At 41.2% G+C, this 25,836-nt stretch overlaps 1 protein-coding gene across 1 annotated transcript in view; it reads left to right on the top strand.

Annotated features, from left to right (window-relative positions):
- angpt4 (angiopoietin 4) overlaps positions 1-25,836 on the top strand; it is an 88,640-nt gene that overhangs the window by 20,891 nt on the left and 41,913 nt on the right. The window contains exon 2 of the mRNA XM_017718264.2: positions 25,442-25,597. Within this exon, the coding sequence (XP_017573753.2) occupies positions 25,442-25,597 (156 nt within the window). The remainder of the gene's footprint in view (positions 1-25,441; positions 25,598-25,836) is intronic.

Below are 25,836 nucleotides of genomic sequence, written 5' to 3'. Positions count from 1 at the left end.
CGCTTCACTGGAACTAAGAGGTCAAAAGCCTGAAAGACAGCCCAGCTCATTATCCCTCCTCCAATAAAACTTTACAGTCGGCACTCTGCATTCCAGTAGGTAATGTTCTCCTGGCATCCACCAAACCCAGGAACACCGTTAGACTGACAGAGAATGTTTCCTCTGCTCCAGAGTCCAGTGGTGGAGCTTTACACCAATCCAGCCGACGCTTGGCATTGCGCATAGTGATCTTAGGCTTGTGTGCAGCTGCTCAGCCATGGAAACCATTTCATGAAGCTCATGACGCACAGTTTTTGTGCTGATGTTGCTTCCAGAAGCAGTTTGGAACTCCTGAGAGTGGCAACAGAGGATCGGTGTATACTTCAGTACTCGGTGGTCCTGCTCTGTGTGTTTGCATGGTCTACCACTTTGTGGCTGAGCTGTTGCTACTCCAAGACATTTCTTTTTCACAATAATAGCACATCTAGCAAGGCATACATTTCAATAAACTGACTTCAGGCAGAGGTGGCAGCCTATGACAGTGCCAAAGTGACAGTTTGACTGATTCTACTGCCAGTGCTTGAGTATGGAGACTGCAAGGCTATTTGCTTGATTTTGTACACCTGTTATTAATGGTGTGTCACTGAAACAAATGAACTTAATAGTTTGGAAGGGTGTCCACATACTGTATACTTTGTGTAAGGTTGGCTTTATATGGTAGAACCTATTTAACTTTAGTGTCACAGCAAAAGAGGGCGGTGGTGGGGGGGGGGGGGGGGGGGGGGGGGCTGGCGTCGCCTAAGCCTTCTCCCTTAAAAAAAAAATAAAATACGTTTGATTGGGCAGGGCGATAGGCTCCAGCAACCCCCCGCGACCCTGAGAAAATGAATGGATGGATGGATGGATGATTGGGCAGGGCAGTGTTCATAACGCTACATGATATCTACATCGGTTCATCAAGGCAGCCAACATAAACCTACATGAATATTAAAAAATATCAAAAATCAATTCAATTTCTTAAACCTATATTCTCTCCAGAGACCTAAAAAAGTCTTAGGAACACATTTTGGCTAAACGCATTCTGGCTGATAATGCAAAAAGTAAGGCGGACACGCATGAAGCCACTGAGTTCTTGCAGCTTTGTGCCTTTTTCACACCGTAAATAAACAAATGAAACATAAATAAAGCTCTGCTTTACAAATCATGACCAATTCTGGGCAGGTGTTATTAAAACGGCAACATATTGTCACGTATTCCACGGACTTCAATTCCCAGCAGGCCTTGGGAGATCACATGACAGCTCAGTCACAACCGGAATCCGACACGGACTCCGTTTCCCAGGAGTCACAGGGAACACATGTGACCAAGGTCTCTGTTCAATCCTCCTATCAGCGTTCACGATCACCTGAGTTCTAACTTAGAACACCTGTGCTAGATAGCATTTAAGCCTGGGCTTAGTATTGCAGGGTTGTGAAGTATTGAATCCTTGTGTTTTCTCATGTTTGCCTTCTTGTGTGTTTTGACCATTGACTTGCTCTTTTGGTACTGTTTTGGATCTTGATTGCTCCATGTTTTGACTTTCTGGACTGTTTTGTGACTACGATTTTGGTTTTTCCTCTGGTTAGTATTAAATCTACCATTTATCAAGATCTGCACTCATCTGAACTCTGTTCCAACGTAACACATTCACAGCTGCATGACACCCCTGGTTGCATAAAATGCATGAAAATTTGTTTTAAGATGAAGATACTTTTTAAACAAGTAAACAGGACTTAAGCTTGTTGAACTGCTTCTCTTGTTGGATACTCATCTAGCAAGCAGTAGTATTTGACTGTGGTTAAAAAAACTAAGTTTAATTCTGAAAAAAACATCAGACTTGTCATCTATTTCCCAAAACATCGAATCATAGTGCTGTAAAAAGTTAACTCTGCTTATGATAAATTCAGTGGTAATTTAGCTACAATGAGACTTGCAGAAAGTGCAGTATGTGCAGTAAGGTGTCCAGATGTGTAGATTAAATAGACTTGAAATTTAGCATAAGAGATTCAGTCCTCATCTCTGCCCTTCCCTGTTCTCTCTTCTCTTCTGGCCCCACTGGGAAGAGTTGCAGAGACCTGATGGTTCTGGGGACAAAGGATCTCCTGAGTCTGTCCAATGAGCAGATCTGTGACAGCAACCTGCCACTAAACATGCTCCTCCCACAGAGCAGGTACTATTTGGGTGGTGGATCATTCTCAGTGGTGGTGGTGTGTTAGTTTGTTAGCCCCCTTTTATCCTGTTCTTCAGTAGTGGACTGAGAATAGTCCACCAACCAAAAATTGGTGTCCACTGATGAAGGTCTAGAGGATGACCAGCACAAAATGTGCAGCAGCAGATGAGCTGTCGTCTCTGACTTTACATCTACAAGGTGGACTGACCAGGTAGGAGTCTCTAATAGAGTGGTCAGTGAGTGGACGCAGTGTTTAAAAACTCCAGCAGCACTGCTGTGTCTGATCCATTCAGACCAGCGCAACACACACTAACACACCACCACCACCACATCAGTGTTACTGCAGTGCTGAGAATGACCCACCACCCACATAGTACCTGCTCTGTGAGGGTCCATGGGGGTCCTGACCACTGAAGAACAGGGTAACAGAGTATCAGAGAAACAGATGGACTACAGTCTGTAACTGTAGAACTACAAAGTGCAGCTATACAGTATAGTACTATAATTATAGTAATTTTACAGGAGAAGCTGAAAACATTCTTAACTACTAACGGAAGCTTATTCCAAGTGAGTTTGGAGAAATTGTGGTGGTCCATTGTCGCATCAGCTCAGAAGAAGGCATTTCAATGGGTAGCAAGAAATGTCCGGCCCAGGGGGTAACGCGGTAGGACATGACGTTTGAGGATTGTAAACACTTCCAACACACTGCAACCCATCATCATCAATTAGAATAAGTCTAATTAACTAGAAAGTAAACCACTCAGCAGCAACAATAACAGTCAAAACAAACAGCTCTGCTACTATATATATATATATATATATATATATATACATAGTACTCAGCTCTTTGTCCAAAGATCCCAAAGCCAACTATTAAAGCACTCATCCTGTCAAATCTGGCTTGATATATTTCTTTAATAACTATCATAACAGACCAACGTACATATTACAGTTGTAACAACACCTTTGCTGTATCTCCAAAATGTAAACAGAAGTTATTCCAAGCAAATATGGACCATTTCCGTCCATTCATCCATCACCAAGTGTTCATACAATCCAAAGCTGATGGTGTCAAAAAGAAAAACAAAGGTTCTGATATATGAGCAATATATTTACATTTTTATGTACCACATTTATCGGTATGTTTTGCTGCGAATGCTCCTGAAGGCACTCATTTGCAAAAGTACTACCTAACTTGTCAACAACATCCATCCACAATAAAATCAGTGACTCAAAGCCACTAGTTATCCGCTCCCAGCCGCCCATCACCACAGGGAGGTAACGCACCAATTCCCATTTCCAAAAGACACAAACAAACCGAAGCTCTTTCCATAAGAGCTGTACTGCTCGCTCCTCTCCCCACGCTCCTCTCAGTCACGGCACTTTTCTGTTTCAGTGGTCACTGGCTGTGACAGGCATGTGGAAGAACGGCTGCATGGCTGTTTCGCCGTGAGTCACAGACAGTGGGCAAAAAATGAAACTTGACTTGACTTGAAAAGGGAGCGCAGGCCTTGGCGACAGGGGCTTGGTTGTTGATTTTACCCATCTGGTCTTGATTTGAGCGGGGAATGAGTGAGATGTTTGCTGCCAGGATTTGCGGGAGTTTACGCCCCCCTCAAACTTCTCATCTGAAGTGGAATGTGTCCGGAGCGCTCTGTGAAGCCGACAAAAGCCTAATCGCTCAATCAGGGCGAAGTGCTAATCTGGGGAAACCTAATGTCAGTCATTGGGTGGGTCCATCACGCCTGCGCTCGACATGACGGAGGATCAGGTTTAGCCCTAGATTAGCCGAAAACACGAACCATGAAATGTGGAAAGGTTCTGAAAGGAGCAGTTAGGGAGGGCAATGTTTGAACTAGTCTCCTGTGTCCTCCAGTGTCTGTGATTCTTTGACTGTTTCTAAGGTTTCTTTAACTCTTAGAAGCCAGTTCTAGCAGGCGGCGTTGCCATTTGATATGAATTATTTCTCTCTCAGCTCATTGAAACAGGCAGAGAAAAACTGTCAAGTATCCCGATTCTAAACTGTGAGCTGATGTCATGTTTGTGTTCCCAGAAAGGAGATTTTTATTATGATTAAACTGTGATGAAAAGTTATGTAAATTATGTTGTATATACAGTCTGGTTTGCAGAAAGACAAACATTTTTGCCATGTTGTTTGTCCGTTCTTGATACTGAAACAAACAGAGAAAGGCTGCAAGTGTAGATTTGAAGCTGATGACAGAGAATGTAAAATATTGATGGAATTTATTGCATAATTTACTTAAGATTCAAAATTCATTGATTAACTGCTGGGGATGAAACAGTACAACGTACCACAGCATATTGTGTTGCGCTGTATAACAGTATATTGAATTGCATCTTACTGGGTCACACGGCTTCGTCTTGCATCATATTGTATTAAATTTCATCACAGCGTATTATATTTTATCATATTGTGTCAAACTTTATCTCAGTATATTGTATTGCATTGTATTATACCAAACTGTATCAGAGAGCATGGTATTGGGGGGGGTTCCTCGATTCTTAGATGCACCGCGATGCGGACGTGGATGATTCTGAATCGATTTCAAAAGTCAATTTTCTAAATGTTTGTTTGTTTATAACGTAATGTTGACGGAACGTAAAAGGTGGAACTTGGATGTGTGGACGAGCGAGAAATCTGACCGGCACCCACTGCATTAAAAGCCAGCTGAATGAATAGTTCATAGTTTCTTGTAAAATGTCTCTAAATGTTCGGCTGATTTACGAGGCTGAAGTTGCTTCTCATCTTCCAGCTTCTTTATCCAATTTTCCCGTTCCACCTTAAATGGTGCCTGAGGTGCCAGAATGTAAGTGCGGAACCATTTAAGGTGGAACGGGACAATTCAAAAGAGAAGCTGACATTTTCACAACTTTTTACTGTTTGACACTAAAGGAAACCAACTGTGCTGCTTATAAATGCGAATAAGTCCGTTCGTCTCCAAATGTTCATGCAGGCGATGTCAAAGCTTCCACCCAAATTGGAAGTGAGTTACAAACTCAGCTGCAACATTTATTGCCAAGGATTATGGTCTGTTCGATTTCGTTGAGAACAAGGGCTTTCGCACCCACTTTGGATCCGAGATACAAAAATATTTTACTGACACAGCGAAACACCCCCCCCCCCCCCCCCCCCCCCCGACATCTACAATGAGACCAAAACCGAAAAATCACTGAATTAAATGGGTAGGATGGCTGTAATGTGATGCGTGGACATCCATTGCTACTAGATATTATTTCACCGTAACTGTGCATTTTATTGCAGATGAGTGCAGTGATTGACAGCCTTCCAGTTTACTTGCTAAACCACTTCCATTTGTTTTATTAATAGAATATATTAGGATTAAATTAATTACCGATCATTGCAAAGTCTAGAGATTCCACCCCGTATTGTATCATATTGTATTGAACTTTATTAAACCGATAGTTCCACTCCTAAAATCTGATTGGCGTTTAAACCTGTTGTAAAATCCACAATGTATGCACGTCTATGACCATCTCACAGTGACTGAACTGTGTATCACTACGCCACGGCACGATAAAACCCTTGTGCTATTAAAGGAATAATCTTTGACTCTCATGCTGCTCACATGGACCACCGAGTATATTGATGAAGAGTTCATTTTTTGCAAAAACTGAGTGGCTGGCGACTTATGTTCTTAACTAAAACTAGGCTGGTCATTAATATCACAGGCTTGAACGAAAGCACTTACAGTATGACTTACTATAAAAGTCTAAAAAGTGTCAGTTGAATGTCTTACAAGCTTCAAATGTCTGTGATTCAGTCAGAGGTCGCCTCAAACCCAAACTGAATCCCAAACGGCTCTGTACTCCATAAAGCGTTCCAGCTATGAAAGTTTAGAAGTTCTAGCCTCTACAGCCAAATAGTGCATCATTTATCGAGTGGGGATGCGCCGGAGTCCAAAATGAGTATGTGTTAGTTATACTTTGCTCTGTTGGGCTGCAGGACCCAGTATTTAAACTCCTACGTAGTGCACTATGTAGGGAGCAGGGAGCTGTTTGAGATTCAGCCCCAGCATTAAAAGAGGGGCGCCGCCGGACTGGTGCTAAATAAGACTTGCGGTGGTAATTTAGAGACTGAAAAGTGATAATAAAGCCAAAGTTTCTGCATTAAACAGGGCGGCGATATCATATGTTTATTGTTATACAACAAAAAGTTCAAAAGTTCATGAAATGACAGCAAAATGCAACATAATTTTCTCCTTTTTCAGGGGTCCAAGGCTGTTTGGCAGCAGTACCTTATTCAAAAGGAACTACATTTCTTGGTGGGATACTTGTTTATGTTGATTGTTATTAATAATAACTTAAATTATTTTCTGAAAAATTGTGTATTTATCATATTTCATGGTGGCTGCTGTTATATTAAAGCAATAAGCCACTCGAGGCAGTGATTTTATCACAAGGCAGGGGGGTTTTATTCCGCTTCGCGTCGTGCCTAAGAACACCCTTCCCCAGGATAAAATCTCAGTAGTGCACAGCCTCTCGTGGCTTTTGTTTAATATCAGAGTGTATCATATTGTGGCATTATGTATAGTGAACTGTATGACAATACATGACATTGTATTGTATTGTATCAAACTGTATCACAGCAGATCATATGATGTATTGAACTTCAGAGAGTAATGCACCGGATAACATATTGCATCAAACTTTATGTCTATGTTTGGTCATGTTGTATCAAACTGTATCACAGTGTACGGTATTATATGACATTGCGTCATGTTGTATTGCAACTAGCATGTGGCTAGTGTACTTGCTTGGGGCTAAAATAGATCAGACTAGTGTGTTAGATCAGAACACTAAAAAGGGCAGCCTTTGTTTCAGTTATTATACACTATATTTCCAAAAGTATTCAGTCGTCTGGATTCACACGCAAATAAACTTGAGTGAGATCCCATTCTTAATCCATAGGGCTTAATATGATGTCGGCTCACCCTTTTACACTCTGTGCAGGCCAGTCAAGTTCTTCCACACCAAACTGGCTCATCCGTGTCTTTATGGACCTGCTTTGTGCACTGGTGCTCAGTCATGTTGGAACAGGAAGGGGCCGTCCCCAAACTGTTCCCACAAAGTTGGAAGCGTGAAATTGTCCAAAATCTCTTGGTGCTGAAGCTTTAAGAGTTCCTTTCACTGGAACTAAGGGGCCGAGCCCAACTCCTGAAAAACAACCCCACACCATGTGTGGTTGGTTAGTGTAGTGGGTAACACCTCTGCCTTCTACGCTGTAGACTGGGGTTCAATCCCCACCTGGGAAAACACCTTGGGCAAGACTCCTAACACCACCTTCGCCTACCTGTGTAAAATGATCAAACTGTAAGTCGCTCTAAGAGCGTCTGCCAAATGCCGTAAATATAAATGTAAATAATCCCCCCTTCACCAAACTTTACACTCAGCACAATGCAGTCAGACAAGTACCGTCTCCTGGCAACCGTCAATCCTAGACTTGTCCATCGGATTTCCAGATGGAGAAGCGTGATTGGTCACTCCAGAGAACACGTCTCCACTGCTCTAGAGTCCAGTGGTGGCGCTTTACACCACTGCATTCCACGCTTTGCATTGCACTTGGTGATGTAAGGCTTGGATGCAGCTGCTCGGCCATGGAAACCCATTCCATGAAGCTCTCTATGCTGTTCTTGAGCTGATTTGAAGACCACATGAAGTTTGGAGGTCTGTAGTGATTGACTCTGCAGAAAGTTGGTGACCTCTGCACACTATGCCCCTCAGCATCCGCTGACCCCGCTCTGTCATTTTACGTGGCCGACCACTTCGTGGCTGAGTTGCTGTCGTTCCCAATCGCTTCCACTTTGTTATAATCCCACTGACAGTTGACTGTGGAATATTTAGTAGTGAGGAAATTTCACGGCTGGACTTGCTGCACAGGTGGCGTCCGATCACGGTACCACACTGGAACTCACTGAGCTCCTGAGAGCGACCCATTCTTTCACTAATGTCTGTAGAAGCAGTCTGCAGGCCTAGGGGCTCGGCTTTATACACCTGTGGCCATGGAAGTGACTGGAACACCTGAATTCAATGATTTGGATGGGGGAGTGAATACTACTGGAAATATAATGCACTTTTAAAATGTTGAGTGTTCTATTAAATGTATATATGATCAAATGTTGTATTATTTATTATTATTTTATTTAATATATATCAGTAATGAAAAAGTGTCAAATTGTTACTGAATTATTTAATTATATTTACACCCATAGACAGCATGGCATCTTTTCATCAACTTGCATGCCTTAGGAAAGTGTACAATTCCCTCCTACAGAGGAATGACAGGGGTGTTTTACCTGCACTTCTGTGACATCTAATCTGATTCCTTTGTTGCACTGTGAAGGTTCTGTATCCCCTGACCTCAAAAAGGTTCAGACACTTCACTGCTTCGTCACTCCACTGCCTTATAAATCAAATTCCGAATGTACTGCTAACAATCCAACGGCACCTTTCAGGAGCAAAAATGCTTTTATGGCAAAATAGCTGCTTCCAGAACCCCAGAACTCCCCAGTGTAGCATCTCATACAATCTGGACCTTCAAAATGTTTGTTTGAAGTTCTCTGAAACAACGTCAAGCAGAAACATGGTGAATTTGGTTTGCTACATTTCGGGAACAGTGGAGGTGGACGGCTATTAAAGTGGAAAAAACAAGATGATAAAAATGAATCTAGCCCCAAATAGGGGGGTCTATTCATACTTCTTCTGGAACATATTTCCCCCACCTACTGGTTTATAAAACTAGCTCCTCGTCTGTGAAGCATTCCAAAGGCTAAAACCTTCTGCTGACCAGAAAACAAAGAAAAATGTGTTATTTATAAACACATTCTGCAGCGTGTATAAGAATAATATTTATGGAGGAAACGTTTTTAGTAGGGTGAACTGTCTGAGTAATACGTGGAGACAGCATCACAGTCCACCAAGCAAAACATGTATTTTTGATCATAAAACAGTCGAGCGGTGTTCAAAAGACAACAGCTGCTGGTTGACGTCATGTAAAAATCATGAAACCGTTCCACTGAGATTATTCCTGAGACTTTGATGTGTTGGTGCCCTGTTTTAAAGTTAGTGGTGGAGATTTAACCACAGCTGAGGGCTAAATTAAATGGGATTTTGCATAAAAATGTGTTGTGTTGTTTTATGTAGCATCTGTCGTGCAGCATTGTATCTCTCAGTTTGACAGAATCACCTGCCTTAAACCTGACGTTGCCTCTAGGCAACAAATCCCACTTCACACTAACTTTATACATATTTAACAACAGTGACAGGGTGAACAATAAATAAGTCCAGTTTGAATAAGTCAATAAAAAGCATGTCCTTGGTCTCTTACTGGACACTTTTAAGCCTCTTCTTTAACATTCATGTTATGAGAATTTGTAGAAGTATGTTTGTTGCCTAGAAGCAACAGTGGAATGGATTTAACCGGTCAAAGCCAGATCTCACCACTTCAGGGAACACAGGTCTATATCATGTCTTCTCATTGTTGCACAATGTTGCCTCAAGGCAACATACCCCAAAAGGACACCTGTACACATTGTTATTAAAAAAAAGTTTTGAATTTAATAATCAGGTTGATTTTAGGCAAGAATAGTGAATCCAATTAGTTTTTTTTAATTGCTCTCATAATGTGTGTAGTAGAGGGTTAATGTGCTCCCACTACAGTACCCAGCATGTATTACTCAAATGGTCATACCATTGGGAATGATCCATCAATACTGCCAACCACTGAACTTTAGCCTAATAAAAATAAGCAAGCTGGTATTAGTGTGCCTCTTATCTCAGCTGTCTAATAAAATCCTAACAGATGCCAGGTGACTTTTTACCCTTTGAGTCAGAGAAAAGTTGTCAAACTGAGATGAGCATCTAGATGAATAGCTAACTTGCTGACTGTAGCTTTTAGCTCGTTCTCCTCGTCTGACGAGTCATTTCTGTTGTTCGAGTAATCCATTCTTCCATTCGCTCTACTGTAAAGATGAAAGCTGTACGGTGGCAGTAAGATACTTGTCTTTTAAGCGGTAACATGAGCTCTCCGCCTTCCTTCAGCTAAAAAATCCAAAACATTTCAAAACTGCTCCTAAAAATCCACCACTGTCACGATTTGCCCCTCCCAGGCATCCATGTGCTTTCATTTTGGTTTCAGTCTTCCATGTGCTTTTGTTTGCTTGTCCATGTGCTTTTATTTACAGCATTTGGCAGACGCTCTTATCCAGAGCGACTTACAATTTGATCTTTTTTTTGCAGAGGTAGGCGAGGGCGGCGTTAGGAGTCTAGCCCAAGGACTCTCATTGGTCTAGTGTAGGGTGCTTGCTCAGGCAGAGGATTGATTCTTAGTCTACAGCGAAGAAGGCAGAGGTGTTAACCGCTATACTATACCAACCACTACTGCTTTCTTTGTTTTGATTCTTCCCTGTCTTGCCCCCTTGTTTCTTGACTCCGCCCCTAATTGTAACCACCTGCTTTCCACCTGTGTCATGTTAACCATTGTTATCCCTGTTGTATTTGAGCCCTGTCTTTTCTCTAATCCCTTTGCTTGATGTGTAGTTCTGTGTTTCTGTTCATTATGTCTGTACCCCGATCTCTCCGTGTTGGCTCCTTGACCCTGGGCTGTTCTGACCCCGAATCTGGATTTGCCCTGAATAAATCTCGCTTATCTCCGCATATGCGTCCACCTCCTCATCGCTCCCAAACGTTACAACCACAAACAACCGTCCTTTTTCACAAGCTCCTCCCACCTTCAGCGTGCATCATCGGAAGTGAGGTTTGCTAGTCTTTAAACCAGGAAATCTCGTTCTAGATACTACAGCAGCCCTGCAATAGGAGGAATATAGGCATGTTTACGCCAGATATAGTGGATGTTTTTCATTTTGGAATATGGTTTCCCTTTGATATATTTATTTCTATTAATTTACAGCTACTGCTTTTAAGTTAAAGCCATGTTATAAAGTTAAATGCACATATTTTCATTATCTTTTTAATGAATATTAGTATAATCCTTTATATTATAATCAAGGCTTAGTGCAACAAGAAAGGACAGTAAACATTATTGTGGAGAATGTTTGTCAATTTAATGCTTGTAGGATGAATTTGATTCCTTGGTATCAAAGCATGAATGCAGTGAAAAGGTGCCAGCATAGAGTTACTGAACACAGTCTACACTCAAAGTTCAATTCCTATAAATAATAATAATACAAGGCCACGTCATATTAACATGTGGGAACCAAATCTTAATGTGTGGCCACAACCTATTAAGGTGGTAATTAGTAAGGCATGGGAATGAGACCATGCTTTATTTAAGCTGTGGGACAGGCTTAATTATCTCTTTCCCATGCCTTACTAAGTCGTGGCCATGCATTATTACTATTTATATGGTATGTCACCAGCAGGGTTCCGTAACCGCCCCCCCCCCCCCCCCCCCAAAAAAAAAAGACAAGAACAACAATAACAATAATATATATTTTTTTCATTTGACAAAATCTGAAAACAAAACTAAAACTGTCAATGCACTATAATAATAATAATAATAATAATAATAATAATAATAATAAAAGCACACATATAAACTATTTTTCAAAACTATAATAACCCTGATGTGAATGTACCATGTCTGTGCGACTAGTCCGTCCTGACTTTTTACTTTTTAAGACAAAATATTGAACTGCAGCCAAAAATATTCATGTTGAAAATAATATGTCTGTAAAAGCTCCGCGTAAAGAGCCTCGATTAGAAAAACGTGTCGAGAATAAAGCTCATAAAGTTGTGGAATCCAAAACAACCCGTCAGCTTTCCTGCTGTTGAGGAAAGGAAACCTCAGGTTACAAGATTTATATTTTTCTATGGTGTTTCCAAACTGCCATGTTCAATAAGCTAAATCACTGCGGGTGTTTCTGCCTCAGTATAATCAATTATACAGTTACAGGAAAGAGCTTAAAGACTGGAAGAAATGCAGATTTTACCACTGTGTTAATACCATCTGTTAACCATTATGCCTGCACATTTAATGATGTTTCATTGAATCAACTGTGCTGCACATGTCTGACATACAGTCAACATGCCTAGGAATAAGAACTCACAGCTGTCTTAGTTTAAGAAGCACAGAACATTAATCCACAATACAACACCAGAACAGACACAGAAGCCAAAACTATCCTCTTTATTAGTGAATTCGGCTTGTTTAAGGTGACATAAGTGTTCACACAGCTTGTATAATCTCCAGAGAAAAGCACTGACCAGTAGAACAGGAGTAGCCTCACATGAGCCTGGAGCAGTGGAGCTGTGTTCTCTGGAGTAATGGAGCTCCATCCAATAACTTTGGGATGATTACTGATCCAGAACTGACCATTAAACATCAATACCTGACCTGACTAATGCTCAATCAAATCCTCACAGCAATGTTCCAACATCTAGTGTAAAGCCTTCTTATACAAGGAAAAACAGTAACTGCAGCAAAGTCCCTCTTTAAAGACCTATATGCCACATTTTTCTACATTTTTTTTTTCTTCTGAGCTCCACTTATGAAATTTGTGTCTTTATGTACAAAAACAGTCAGAATTCATTTTATCTGGTCATTGTGCAGCATCTTTTCAACCCTTAGAAATAAACAAACTGTGCCTTTAACACTGATATACACTATATTTCCAATAGCCCCTAGGCCTGCAGACTGCTTCTACAGACATTAGTGAAAGAATGGGTCGCTCTCAGGAGCTCAGTGAGTTCCAGTGTGGTACCGTGATCGGACGCCACCTGTGCAGCAAGTCCAGTCGTGAAATTTCCTCACTGCTAAATATTCCACAGTCGACTGTCAGTGGGATTATAACAAAGTGGAATTGACTGGGAACGACAGCAACTCAGCCACTAAGTGGTCGGCCACGTAAAATGACAGAGTGGGGTCAGCGGATGCTGAGGGGCATAGAGGGCAGAGGTCACCGACTTTCTGCAGAGTCAATCACTACAGACCTCCAAACTTCACCAAGTGCAACGCAAAGTGTTGAATGCAGTGGTGTAAAGTGCCACCACTGGACTCTAGAGCAGTGGAGACGTGTTCTCTGGAGTGACCAATCACACTTCTCTGTCTGGAAATCCGATGGACGAGTCTGGGTTTGGTGGTTGCCAGGAGACGGTACTTGTCTGACTGCATTGTGCCGAGTGTAAAGTTTGGTGGAGGGGGGATCATGGTGTGGGGTTGTTTTTCAGGAGTTGGGCTCGGCCCCTTAGTTCCAGTGAAAGGAACTCTTAAAGCTTCAGCACCAAGAGATTTTGGACAATTTCATGCTCCCAACTTTTTGGGAACAGTTTGGGGACGGCCCCTTCCTGTTCCAACATGACTGAGCATCAGTGCACAAAGCAGGTCCATAAAGATGTGGATGAGCCAGTTTGGTGTGGAAGAACTTGACTGGCCTGCACAGAGTCCTGACCTCAACCCCATAGAACACCTTTGGGATGAATTAGAGTGGAGACTGTGAGCCAGGCCTTCTCGTCCAACATCAGTGTCTGACCTCACAAATTCCCATAAACACACTCCTAACCCTTGTGGAAAGCCTTCCCAGAAGAGTTGAAGCTGTTATAGCTGCAAAGGGTGGGCCAACATCATATTAAACCCTATGGATTAAGAATGGGATGTCACTCAAGTTCATGCATTTGAAGGCAGACGAGTGAATACTTTTGGCAGTATAGTGTATGTAAATGAGCTCTATTCTGATCGGCTGCCCTGTAATGGTCCTTATTCAGAAAGCAGTCCAGGCTGAAACACTCCCTGTGACTTCAGCGTGACTGAGTGGAGCTTTAGGCTGAATAGGCAGATTTGTGTACATGTCTTCAATTTCTGAGCATCAGAACTTTCTGAGACTCAAAACAGGCTATTTTTGCAACCTTGTTCTCATATATAGACTGTCTGGACTGCAGAGTGAGTGGTATGTTTTAAAGTATTTGGCAACATTTACATATTATATCAAACTCTTATTTGATTTTAATAAGGAAAAATTGTTTTGCTGTGATATGGGCTCTTAAGTACCCTTGTTTTTCAGAAGAAAAAACTTTCGGACATTGCCAACAGTCATTTCCTGTCTGCCACTAAACTTTGGCAGAAATGCATAATCAGAAATGTTTTACAGCTGATTTGCATTAAATGAAACATTTTGCATAACCGTGCTCTCTTTCTGTGATTAAAAATGAGCCCTCTCTCAGAATCAACACTAGGAAATTAATAAATCAACTGCAAGCTGTAAACTTTGCAGATAATCCAAGGCATTTCAGTAATGGGCAATAAACTAATCTGGTGCTCTGTGCCCTGGAGGGTTTCAGATGCTTGTCTGGAAATGCCTTTGGAGACTGCGAGAGAGGCAAGGACTAAAACTGTTTCACTACGAATAGTTACGCTGGACGAGAGTCAAAAAGGCAGAAGAAGGAAGTTATTGTTTGGCCGGCTGGAGAGCGGTGGACAGTGTGTGGTGGGTGCTAGGCAGGGGGATCGAGACAGCAAGCTCCAGAGATAAAGCTGAGATTAGAGGAGGGTTACTGAGTGGTGAGCCAGATGAGCAGCAGGGAGATGGGCCTCTGTCTGTCCATCTCCCTCTCTTCTGGCTCTGTGTAGGGTTTAAATGCCACTGTAACTGCCTTGAGATCTTCAGTACAGACGTCAGATTTATCCCCCCTGCTAGAACACTCCATGGTAAGAGATGAGCTTTAGAGCATGTGTTAGCTCTAACAAGCATTATTAATATCATTTCATTTGTATAATGTGCAAAACCTACTTTCCCAAACTAGTCCTAGGTTTTTACCCCCAGTATTGGTTTCAAAACATTTGCTATAGTCTGAAGACAAGTAATAACAGCATGTTGATGTTTGATGTGCCATAACTGAAATATCAGTGATGTTTCAGCTTTAAAAATCCAAACTGTCCTTCAGTGTTTCTTCTTAAATGAAGGCTATTAATAGGGAATTTGTCCCCACTTTGCTGCAGTAACAGCCTCTACTCTTCTGGAAAGGCTTTACCCTGGATATTGGAACTTTGCTGTGAGGATTTGGTCAGGTATTGATGTCGGATGAAACCTTAGATGCATCACAAACACCACTTCAACTCATCCCAATTGTGCTTCAAGTTATCCCCTATGAAGTAGATTAAGAAATCGTCAAAAAGGACTGTCTGGATATGTTTGGACATGTAATACAGTCCTGAGCGAAAGCACCCAAGACACATTTTAAAAATCTATTTATTTGTGGCGTTTGTGTTTATTTGCTGAGAAAAGTGTTAATATATCAATAAACAAAATTTATGGATTATTAAATAATAATTCAGATTCCTTTATTGATCCCAGGGGGAAATTGCAGTAAGGTGATAATGGTGATAAAGGTGATAATGATATATGTATTAAATAACTAGTGATTTTCTGGATGTGAGTGTGTTTGTTTACCCATTTCCAAGCCTCTCCACGAGGAAGCCCAGTATTATATGTAGTTAAACAGCAGCTCCTGGTTTGACCAATCAGGGCTTCAGTACATTGTATATCTCAGCGGACTGCAAAGACGTCTGCCAAATTTGGTGCAGTCTTGATAACCTGGGACATCATGACGTCAAACTTGTCTTAGAAATTGCCTAAATAAAAACTCAAAATTGACATTACGTGTCTTTCAGCTGGCTGTAACAGATTTATAAGGGCTCGAAATCTTCAGACATGTGACTATTGTTGGTCAGAGAGGTTTATGCAGGTTGTTAACATGGATAGTCAATCTATGCACTCTTATCTAATCAATCACTACCCACTAATATTTTCAGCTAAACAAGCAGAGTGTCATAGTGTTTTTTTGGATGGTGTTCAGTAGATATTAGAGGACTTCTGTAATTCTAACCGTAGCCGTTTTTTTTTCACAGTATGAAATAGTGGAAACTTTGGCAACAGAAAATTTGAGCTGTGCTTTTCCAGTCGACCAGAACTGAAGGTTCCAGTTTTATGGTTTTTGGTACCTGATATCCATCCATCCATTTTCTAAGCCGCTTCTCCCTCAGGGTCTCAGGGGGTGCTGGAGCCTTTCCCGGTGGTCATCGAGCAGAAGGCGGGTACCTGATAATGATTGGTTAATGGTACTTCTGTGTTTGGTAATACTCACAGCTGAAGCTCAACAATTAACTCTTCTATGTAGGGATAAAGTCATCGAGCACTAATAAATCACCAGTAATAGCACGAGAATGTAAACTGGAAATCTAAGGCGATGTTTATTGACATTTTTAGAGTGATTACTTTGTAAAGAGTTTGTTAGGTGACATAAGCCGAAAATGAATGCTACCATTATTAGCGTTCGTGCTAACCTCCACAGAATTAGAGGATTTACTCATTTTCACACCTGACCAAGAAAAAAAAAAGTTTAATTCTAAACATAAGTCCAAATACACTCACTGACCACTTTATTAGGTACACCTTGCTAGTAAAAGGTTGGACCCCCTTTTGCCTTCAGAACTGCTTTAATTCTTCATGGCAGACTTTCAACAAGGTGTTGGAAATGTTCCTCAGAGATTCTGGTTGGTTATTTGAGTTCCTGCTGCCTTTCTATCATCTGGAACCAGTCTGCCCATTCTCCTCTGACCTCTCAAATCAACAAGGCATTTTCGTCCACACAACTGACCGCTCACTGGATATTTCCTCTTTTTCGGACCGTTCTCTGTAAACCCTAGAGATGGTTGTGTGTGAAGATCCCAGTAGATCAGCAGTTTCTGAAATACTCAGACCAGCCCGTCTGGCACCAACAACCACGTCATGTTCAAAGCCACTTAAATCCCCTTTTTTCCCCGTTCTGATGCTCGGTCTGCACTTCAGCAAGTCGTCTTGACCACCTCTACATGCCTAAATGCATTGAGTTGCGGCCGTGTGATTGGCTGATTAGCTGTTTGTGTTAACAAGCAACTGAACAGGTACCTAATAAAGTGGCCAGTGAGTGTATATGTAGACACTTGTTGTGAATATGTGTGGGAATAAAATATGTGTGCAATATCTCATTCACATCTGTCCATAAGTTAAGCTCATTAACTAATTAGCCACTTTTTAGAGTAGCATAAAATCACCATTGTGGACCAGGCTGTTGTCAAGTGGGTAGAAAATGAACTAGATCTAGAACCATACGTTGGTTCCCATTTGGGTCAGGTCTTGTTTTTCAGTTGAAAAACGCCCTGTGTGACCTTTGTGTTTTCTATTTATCATTTTCAACCAATTTTCAAATTTTCAAACACTTTTTTGAGCTTGTCTACAAAACGCTCTGCCAGAGAGATCGAAATACACCTCTTTCCATTCACATGAGGGAAATCGGTGGTAGTTGTTTTATGACTCAGTGTCTTAGAAAACCAAACATATTATTTCAAGCATTTGTTTTCTAAGATAAACTGTGCTAAGCTTTAGTTGAAAATATTATTGTATGCTCCAAGTTGGCTCAAGTCTGACTTGGCTTGCATGCACGACGTAGTTGCTGAGAGGACAAGAAGTCTGCCCTGTCCAGCACAATCTTACAGCTGTAGTGATCAAGTGAAATAAAGTGCACAACAAAACATGCAGAAGGCGAAACTTGGAAAATCTCACAATCAGTAGTTGGAAGAAAGTACATTAAGCATATAATTCATCAATAAAGCATGGCAGCATGAAATCGTCCGCCGTATGTGTAATCTTTCTATCAAAATGACCGCAAAGATAAAAACTAAGTGCGGTATTTTTTGGCAATGTGTGAAAGGAAATCAAACATTCTGAATTTGTCACTGATCAAAACATTTGTCAGTCAGTGGTTGAGTTTAAACTGAGCCGTCATGGTGTTTTGTTCCTGTCGTGATGTCTTAGCAGTGCTCACTATTGCATAACATTGTTTTCTTTTCTGTGTTTGAGCAGTCTAGCCAGGCAGCCGAGTCTGCTGAAAAACTGGAAATGACCATAGGAGTGGGTCATCACTGCAATTTGGTGCTTGTATCCTGATTTTTTAAATGAAATTTAAACAGAAAATCATATTTATCGTCATGTTCTTTGGAAAAAAACAGCAGCTTCGTCAGTGGTTTACTGCCGCTGATCATGCATCACTTCCAGTCAGTGTACGGAGCTGTAGCGAGAGTGAGGCAAGACATCTGGTTTAGGTTAGTGCTGGTTTAGCAGCCCCCACTGAATCCAAATCAGTGTTCCCAAGCTCAGTCTTTGGACTTGTCTTGTGTGATTTTAATCCAAGGCAGGAAGCTTGGGTCAATTAACCGGTCAGGGCGTGCAGTGTCTTGCGGGAGTCAACAGCAACATGAGCAATCCTGACCTTCTGCTTTCTCTGTTTATCTCAATTAATTTTTCCAAGTCAACCATCATGTCTTCTAATTGCAACTGTAAGTTTAACATAAAGGTTTCAACTACTTCTGGTTCCCTAAAGAACATTCCTACTGAGAAATTTCATACTGAAAGTTTCTTTAGTACAAACCTCAAGTCCAAAGAAGCTGAGACAGTGTGTGAAATGCTAATAGAAACAGAAAGAAGTGATTTGCATATTCTGCTTGGCCTGTTTTGAACACTGTGTTACATAACCTTTCCTTTTAACAACCCTTAATAACTGTGTGGGAACCGGAGACACAAACTGATCCAAAGTGGAATCTTTCAACATTCTTTTGTTATAACAGCCTTCAGCTGCAGAACCTTATGGAGCCTTTGTTGTGGCTCTTTTGTACTTCATAATGCATCACGTTTTCACTGGGCGACAGGTGTGGACTGCAGGCAGGTCACTCTCTGATCACACAGTCATGCTGCTGTAACAGGTGCAGAACGTTTTGTGCTGTCATGGACGTGCCTGAAAAAGACGTCATCTAGAAGGCAGCGAATCTCTGCTGTCAGTACAAAACTTCATATCTCTAAAATGGTAACTTTACAGCAGCCAGAAAAGCATTCATAACTGAATAGAAGTTAATGGAACTAGTTTTTATTTAAGTAATTTTGGAGCTCTTTTATTGGCCCATTCTTGGTGAAATTTTAGCATGTTGTAAAAGACGGCTGGCATTTTCAAATTCTGTAAAAAAGTACAAAATGGAGAAGTGAGGTTTTGTTCCAACAGCAGCGAAATTTTGCTCTATAATCTGTTGATTTCTTTCAGCATTAATGGCAAAGTGGTGGGCCTTGACCCATTCTTTCTCATAAAGCACTCGGCCTTCCCTGGACGCTCCTATGTTTACATCTCCTGTTTAAGAAGTTGCCTGAACATTTAATGTTAATTGTACAAATTTTGTGGAACATGTTGCAATTTCAGAAAGAGCATATATTTACAAAAAAGGTTGAAAAGGTAAAAATATCTTGTCCTTGTGCTGTTTTTGGTAAGAAAAGAACTTTAACCTCTTATGCTTGTGGGGACATTTCTGTTTGAATCTGAATTGACATGCCCAAATTGTAAAGCAAATTATTCAGTAACTGCATGAAACAAATGTAATTTCTTTTTTAAAGTTCCACTCAAATGAACAGACAATGTGTTTTATGATAAACATATTGGTTTATGCTTACAATTTACTGCTGAAAGCCAAAAATCTCAGATGCTCTTTGTATTTTTCATAAAAATAATTTTTTACAGGACATGTCACTGAACAGATTCCACCGGAGATCCAGTTTTTGCTCAGATTTGTCGAAAAATGGGTCGACTTTCAATAGGAAATAAAATTCAGCTTCTTTTATTATTAGGGTTTAAAATGACATCACCATCTTTTTGACTGGAAGTATGACTCACCTGTTGAATGTAGCTTACGAAATATGGAAGTTGTGAAGTAAAGAATATGACGAAGTGTGTTTTGGAGCCATCAGTGGTCACAAGGAGTTAAAGAAGGTTAAGTAGTTTTCCATCAGTGCCATTAAAAAAACACTTTCACAAACAATCAATCACATAACACACCTTACTACAAACACACTTTAGAACATCTCCAGATTGCACAGTGCAAACCTATTGCCTTGAAAAAACTCCATAGTTACTCAACATGTTCACACTTAATAAAGGTACTTTCTATTTTTCAGTGACTCACACTTTTACAGCAAGTAACGTCATTAATTCAAACAGTCCAGTCATTATGAATAGTTTCATTTGAGACTTTTCCAAGTTCTGTTTTGTTGGGATTTAGTTCATTTGAATCAGCCCGGTCAGATTAACCCCTCCTTCAATCGTGTTTCGAATCAACCCGGTCAGATTAACCCCTCCTTCAATCGTGTTTCGAATCAGCCCGGTCAGATTAACCCCTCCTTCAATCGTGTTTCGAATCAGCCCGGTCAGATTAACCCCTCCTTCAATCGTGTTTCGAATCAGCCCGGTCAGATTAACCCCTCCTTCAATCGTGTTTCGAATCAGCCCGGTCAGATTAACCCCTCCTTCAATCGTGTTTCGAATCAGCCCGGTCAGATTAACCCCTCCTTCAATCGTGTTTCGAATCAGCCCGGTCAGATTAACCCCTCCTTCAATCGTGTTTCGAATCAGCCCGGTCAGATTAACCCCTCCTTCAATCGTGTTTCGAATCAGCCCGGTCAGATTAACCCCTCCTTCAATCGTGTTTCGAATCAGCCCGGTCAGATTAACCCCTCCTTCAATCGTGTTTCGAATCAGCCCGGTCAGATTAACCCCTCCTTCCATCGTGTTTATCTGTGTATGTTGCATTGGTATCAACTGTGAAACAACTGCATTACTTTAAATAGACTGTTTCATACCTGCTGTCTTTTATCAGTTTCTTCATACAGTCATGAAACATTAGATAAAACAAGAGTCGCTCATGTCTAAGAACTCAAATTGCTTCAAGCGTCTTAGCCATTCTCTTCAGAAACTGCGATAGGCTGAACTAGTAAACCTGACCGCACCACACCACCATAGTCAGAACCACAAAAACATGTAAAAGGCATCCAAACTTCATATTTTAGCGTGAGAATATGCTACCACACAAAAAAAATAATGTGCATAGAGAACCAAAGAAAAATTCAAAGTTAATTCATCGGAACCTACAACATTTCTGAGAATGCTAGGAAGCTTTCTGGGCAAAAGAATTCATTCTGTAGGACTGATATTAAAAGGGAGCTCTACTGATTTTCCGAAAGGTCCACATACATAAATGGTTAATATGTAAACAGAGTCGTTCAGAGTGGTTTGGTGTGAAACGTTCTGTTCTAGATAAACTTACCGAGTCAGAGCTGTTCCCAGTGGTGGTGATAGGAACCAGATGTCCTCCTCTAAAAGCTCCTCACAGAACGTTCCTACATGAAGCTGCCTGATGACTGAGACATAGTTTTATGACAGTTGTTGTGGTCAGGTTTTGGCTTAAAATGTCTGGTTAATCCATTTATTTTATCCAATTCATGATGGAGGGATACAAGCAGGGTGTTGTGAGGCAAGATAGTCCCTAAAGAAAACATATTTTTTCAGATTTCCCACTATTTTCCATCATCAACATTCCATATAAACTCAGAAGACTCGTGTAGGTTCTCTGGTGGTTTTGGATGTTAAATAAAACGTCTATATCTGTGTCGTTTTCATGGCGAATCAAACCACTCTGATTGAGTGAAACCATCTGATTTTCTCAGTATCTAAGGATTATATAAGAAATAGTGCATTGCTACATTTGCATTTGCATGTTTAACTAATCAGTAAAGTAAACCAAAAAGATTTAAATTACTGCAATTGTTATGTTTTACAGTGTACGTTGCTACATATCCCTGCTGTCGGAACCAAACGTCATATCTTCAAAATGAGAACTTTACAGGAGAAGGAAAAACCATAGTGTGAGTCAATGGATCCAGAATTTTTTCCAAGTTATTTTGGGCCACATTTTTGACCCATTCCTTAATTTACATACAATATAAAGAGAAACAAGCATTTTAAAACTGTCAAAAAGTGAAAATCAACAAAAATGGAGATGTGAGGTTTTATTCCGACAGCAGCGATATGCTCTTATTTAACACTGCTGTCGGAACAAAACCTTGTATCTCCAAAATGGTAACTTTACAGGAGAAGGAAAAAACCTGCTTTACTTTTAATGAAAGTCAATGAATCCAGAATTTTTTCGAAGTCATCTTGGGCCGTTTGTTTTGGTCCATTCTTTTTGAAATTCACACACAAAGTAGAGTTCAACAACCATTTTCGAATTATGTCAAAAACTGAAAAACGATGAAAATGGAGATACGAGGTTTTCTTCCAACAGCCGCGCTGTCCAGTCCAATCTTTTGAGTGAGTGTCACAGCTGACCGGGTGATAAAAGAGCTCCAATTAAGTCTTGACCTTGGTATACCAAAAGCTCCAAAAGCTCCAAAAGTAGAACCTTCATTTTTAAGCGTGCTGATGCCGAATCTAACCGACGGTACATTCTTCACACTTCTGGACTTTCCTCTGGACTCTCCATGGAAGTGACAGACAGTTTCAGGAAAACGTTCTCGTCTCGAAAGGAAGCTCTGACAGACCACGTCAGGAGCACAGCTGTCTCAAGAGGCTACGCTGTTTATTTCGATTGTGATAAATTTATCTTTCATTAGTCGCTCTCTTGAGTGCCTCGAGGAAGCCGTATTTGTTTTGGAGTTCGGAGTACATTAGGACTAAGAGGGTCAGCGTGGTCCACCTTTGGCTGGCACTGGACCCGTCTCCCTTGGGTCTCGGAGCCACTTGGCCGGGGAACAAGGCCATGTTTGATAATAAACATCCCGGTTCCTACCCATCGCTGCTGAGGGGTGCTGGAAGCTTTTAGTGCGTCACTGCCAAGATAAACGGAGGTTTAGTTCAGGTTGTCTGAGCAGAAATCGTTCACAGTTCACTTGTAGGCCTCAAAGACTGCAGCTAAATGGGCTCCTTTAGCACTTAACATCTGCTTATGAACGTGCGATGGAAAGCTCCAGGAAGCTGCTGATCCAGGATGACACTGAATAGTTTTCAGTAATACCAAATATCTGAACCTTTAGACCTTTCACATAACAAATTCTCATAACTTTTCAGAGTTATTTACAGTACCACTCAAAAGTTTGGAGAACGACTCATGGAGGTTTATTATGATGTATTATTTTACGCTTTTTTGAACAACAGTTAAGGCATCAAAACTTTTCAAATAAAACGTATGGCGTTACGTAGAGGTGATAATGTGTTAAGCAAATCCAAATTTATTTGAATTCCTCAATAGCCCACCTTTGACTGGATGGAATATTGGTGCTTCTACACTCACTGTCCATTTTATCAACTCCATTGACCATATAGTCTCTCTCTGTAGTTCTACAGTTACAGACTGTAGTCCATCTGTTTCTCTGATACTCTGTTACCCTGTTCTTCAGAGGTCAGGACCCTCACAGTGCAGGTACTATTTGGGTGGTGGGTCATTCTCAGCACTGCAGTAACACTGACATGGTGGTGGTGTGTTAGTGTGTGTTGGGCTGGTGTGAGTGGATCAGACACAGCAGTGTCCACTGTGTCCACTCACTGTCCACTCTATTAGAAACTCCTACCTTGTCGGTCCACCTTGTATATGTAAAGTCAGAGACAACAGCTCATCTGCTGCTGCACAGTTTGTGTTGGTCATCCTCTAGTCCTTCATCAATGGTCACAGGACGCTGCCCACAAGATGCTGTTGGCTGGATATTTTTGGTTGGTGGACTATTCTCAGTGCAGCAGTGACACTGAGGTGCTAAACAATTTCTGAGGAAATTATAAAGAAAAACAAGTGAAAAAAAAGTTTCCAAACTGATTAGAACCTACAGAGTAAATGACACTCCTAACGACCACCTGGAAGAGCTGGTCGACCCCAAAACTGCCCCATCAGATAAACAGCACTGAAAGATTTGATCTCTGAGAGAGAGGAGAACATCAAGCTGCTTCAGATCTGAAAACATCCACAGGTGTTTCTGTCCATCCTTCCACTGTGAGAAGACCACTCAGCGCCGTGGGTCTGAAAGGACGTGTAGCTGTTCAAGAAGAACCTCACTGAGAAAAGGAGACGGACACACCAAACAAAGAAGCTGAACAATGGACTGACCACCCCAGAGTCCAGACCTCAGCACCACTGAATGGGTTTGATTACTTCAGAAAATCATCAACCAGCTTCTCAGGCTGAGCTTTGGAGGTGTGTCTGCAGGTTCTTTGAGGAGCTGAAAGTGTGTGAGAGTGGAAATAGTAAAATCTAAAAAAACTGCTCCATCCACATTATTACACATCTCTCAAACTGTCTTGTCCTGCGAGTTTGTTGTTCTGCTTTTATTGTTGGTTTTATTGTTGGGTTTTGAGTCCCGCTATGCATTGTTGTGTATTTATTGTTGTGTTATTATGTCTTATTCAGTTTTTCACAAGTACTGTGGAATCTAAACAGAGGTATATATATATATATTTATATATATATATACACTATATTTCCAAAAGTATTCGGTCGTCTGGCTTCACACGCAAATGAACTTGAGTGACATCCCATTCTTAATCCATAGGGTTTAATATTTCTGGTTGATGGTATTTACCATCCAGACTATTGTAATACAGAGCCATGCTGTTGAAATACACAATTCTGCACATTTTAATGCACAATTACTGCTTATGTGCTGAATTTAACTCCATCCATCCATCCATTTTCTAAACCGCTTCTCCGTCAGGGTCGCGGGGGGGGTGCTGGAGCCTATCCCAGCAGTCTTCGGTCGGAAGGCAGGATACACCCTGGACAGGTTGCCAGTCCATCACAGGGCAGACAGACAGACACAGACAGTCACTCACACATTCACACCTAGGGGCAATTTAGCATGTCCAATTGGCCTGAGGGAGGAAACCGGAGGAAACCCACGCAGAGAACATGCAGACTCCACACAGAGAGGACCCTGATCACCCGGCTGGGGAATCGAACCCAGGCCCTCCTTGCTGTGAGGCGACAGCGCTAGCCACCACGCCACCCCGCCGTGCCGCCCTGAATTGAACTCATTGGGGAAAAATTAAACATAGAACATGGTCAAAAAAAAGGCAAATAAATAGACACTTCCCCAAAAATGCATTGCAAAATGTCATGTTTAATGTGTTCTCTGTGGAAGATGTGTTAAATTATTGTTTCTTTGAAATATGTCCCTCAATATGTCCCTCAATATGTCCCAAGAAAGAAATGTATAGCTCGGCTAAGGAACTGTAAAACTGCCAGATATGGCACTTTATGCCTACAGTGGAAAAAAAGGGGTTATTCAGGTAAATTGAATGCAGTTTATCGTTTTTTGTTTATAATGTGTGGCTAATATCACTGTTTTTTTCTGTCTATTTTCACACCAGCTGGAGAACTACATCCAGGAGAACATAAAGTCTGAGATGGTGCATTTCAAAGCTAATGCCGTCCACAACCAGACAGCCACTATGCTGGAGATCGGCACCAATCTGCTCACTCAAACTGCCGAGCAAACTAGGAAGCTCAATGTAGTTGAGGCCAAGGTAACCAAGATTAGCATAAATAACCGTTCCAGAGGTTATTTGTTCTGAATCTGCCTGTCGTCTGGATCCCTTCCCGTATTCATTAGTCGCTCCCTTCTTGGGTTGCTCAAGTGTTTAGAAATGATATGCCGATCAGATAAACGCCTGACTCATTAACCTGAGATGTGCTTGGTTAATAAAAACCTCTTCTTTTTCAGTGAAAGTGCTGCAGGTGGAGAGCAGTTATTCAGGTGTAATGC

This window comes from Pygocentrus nattereri, chromosome 26 (genome assembly GCF_015220715.1).
Source record: "Pygocentrus nattereri isolate fPygNat1 chromosome 26, fPygNat1.pri, whole genome shotgun sequence".
In the NCBI taxonomy this organism is placed as follows: Eukaryota; Metazoa; Chordata; class Actinopteri; order Characiformes; family Serrasalmidae; genus Pygocentrus; species Pygocentrus nattereri.
This window is presented reverse-complemented; position numbering and strand designations above follow the sequence as displayed.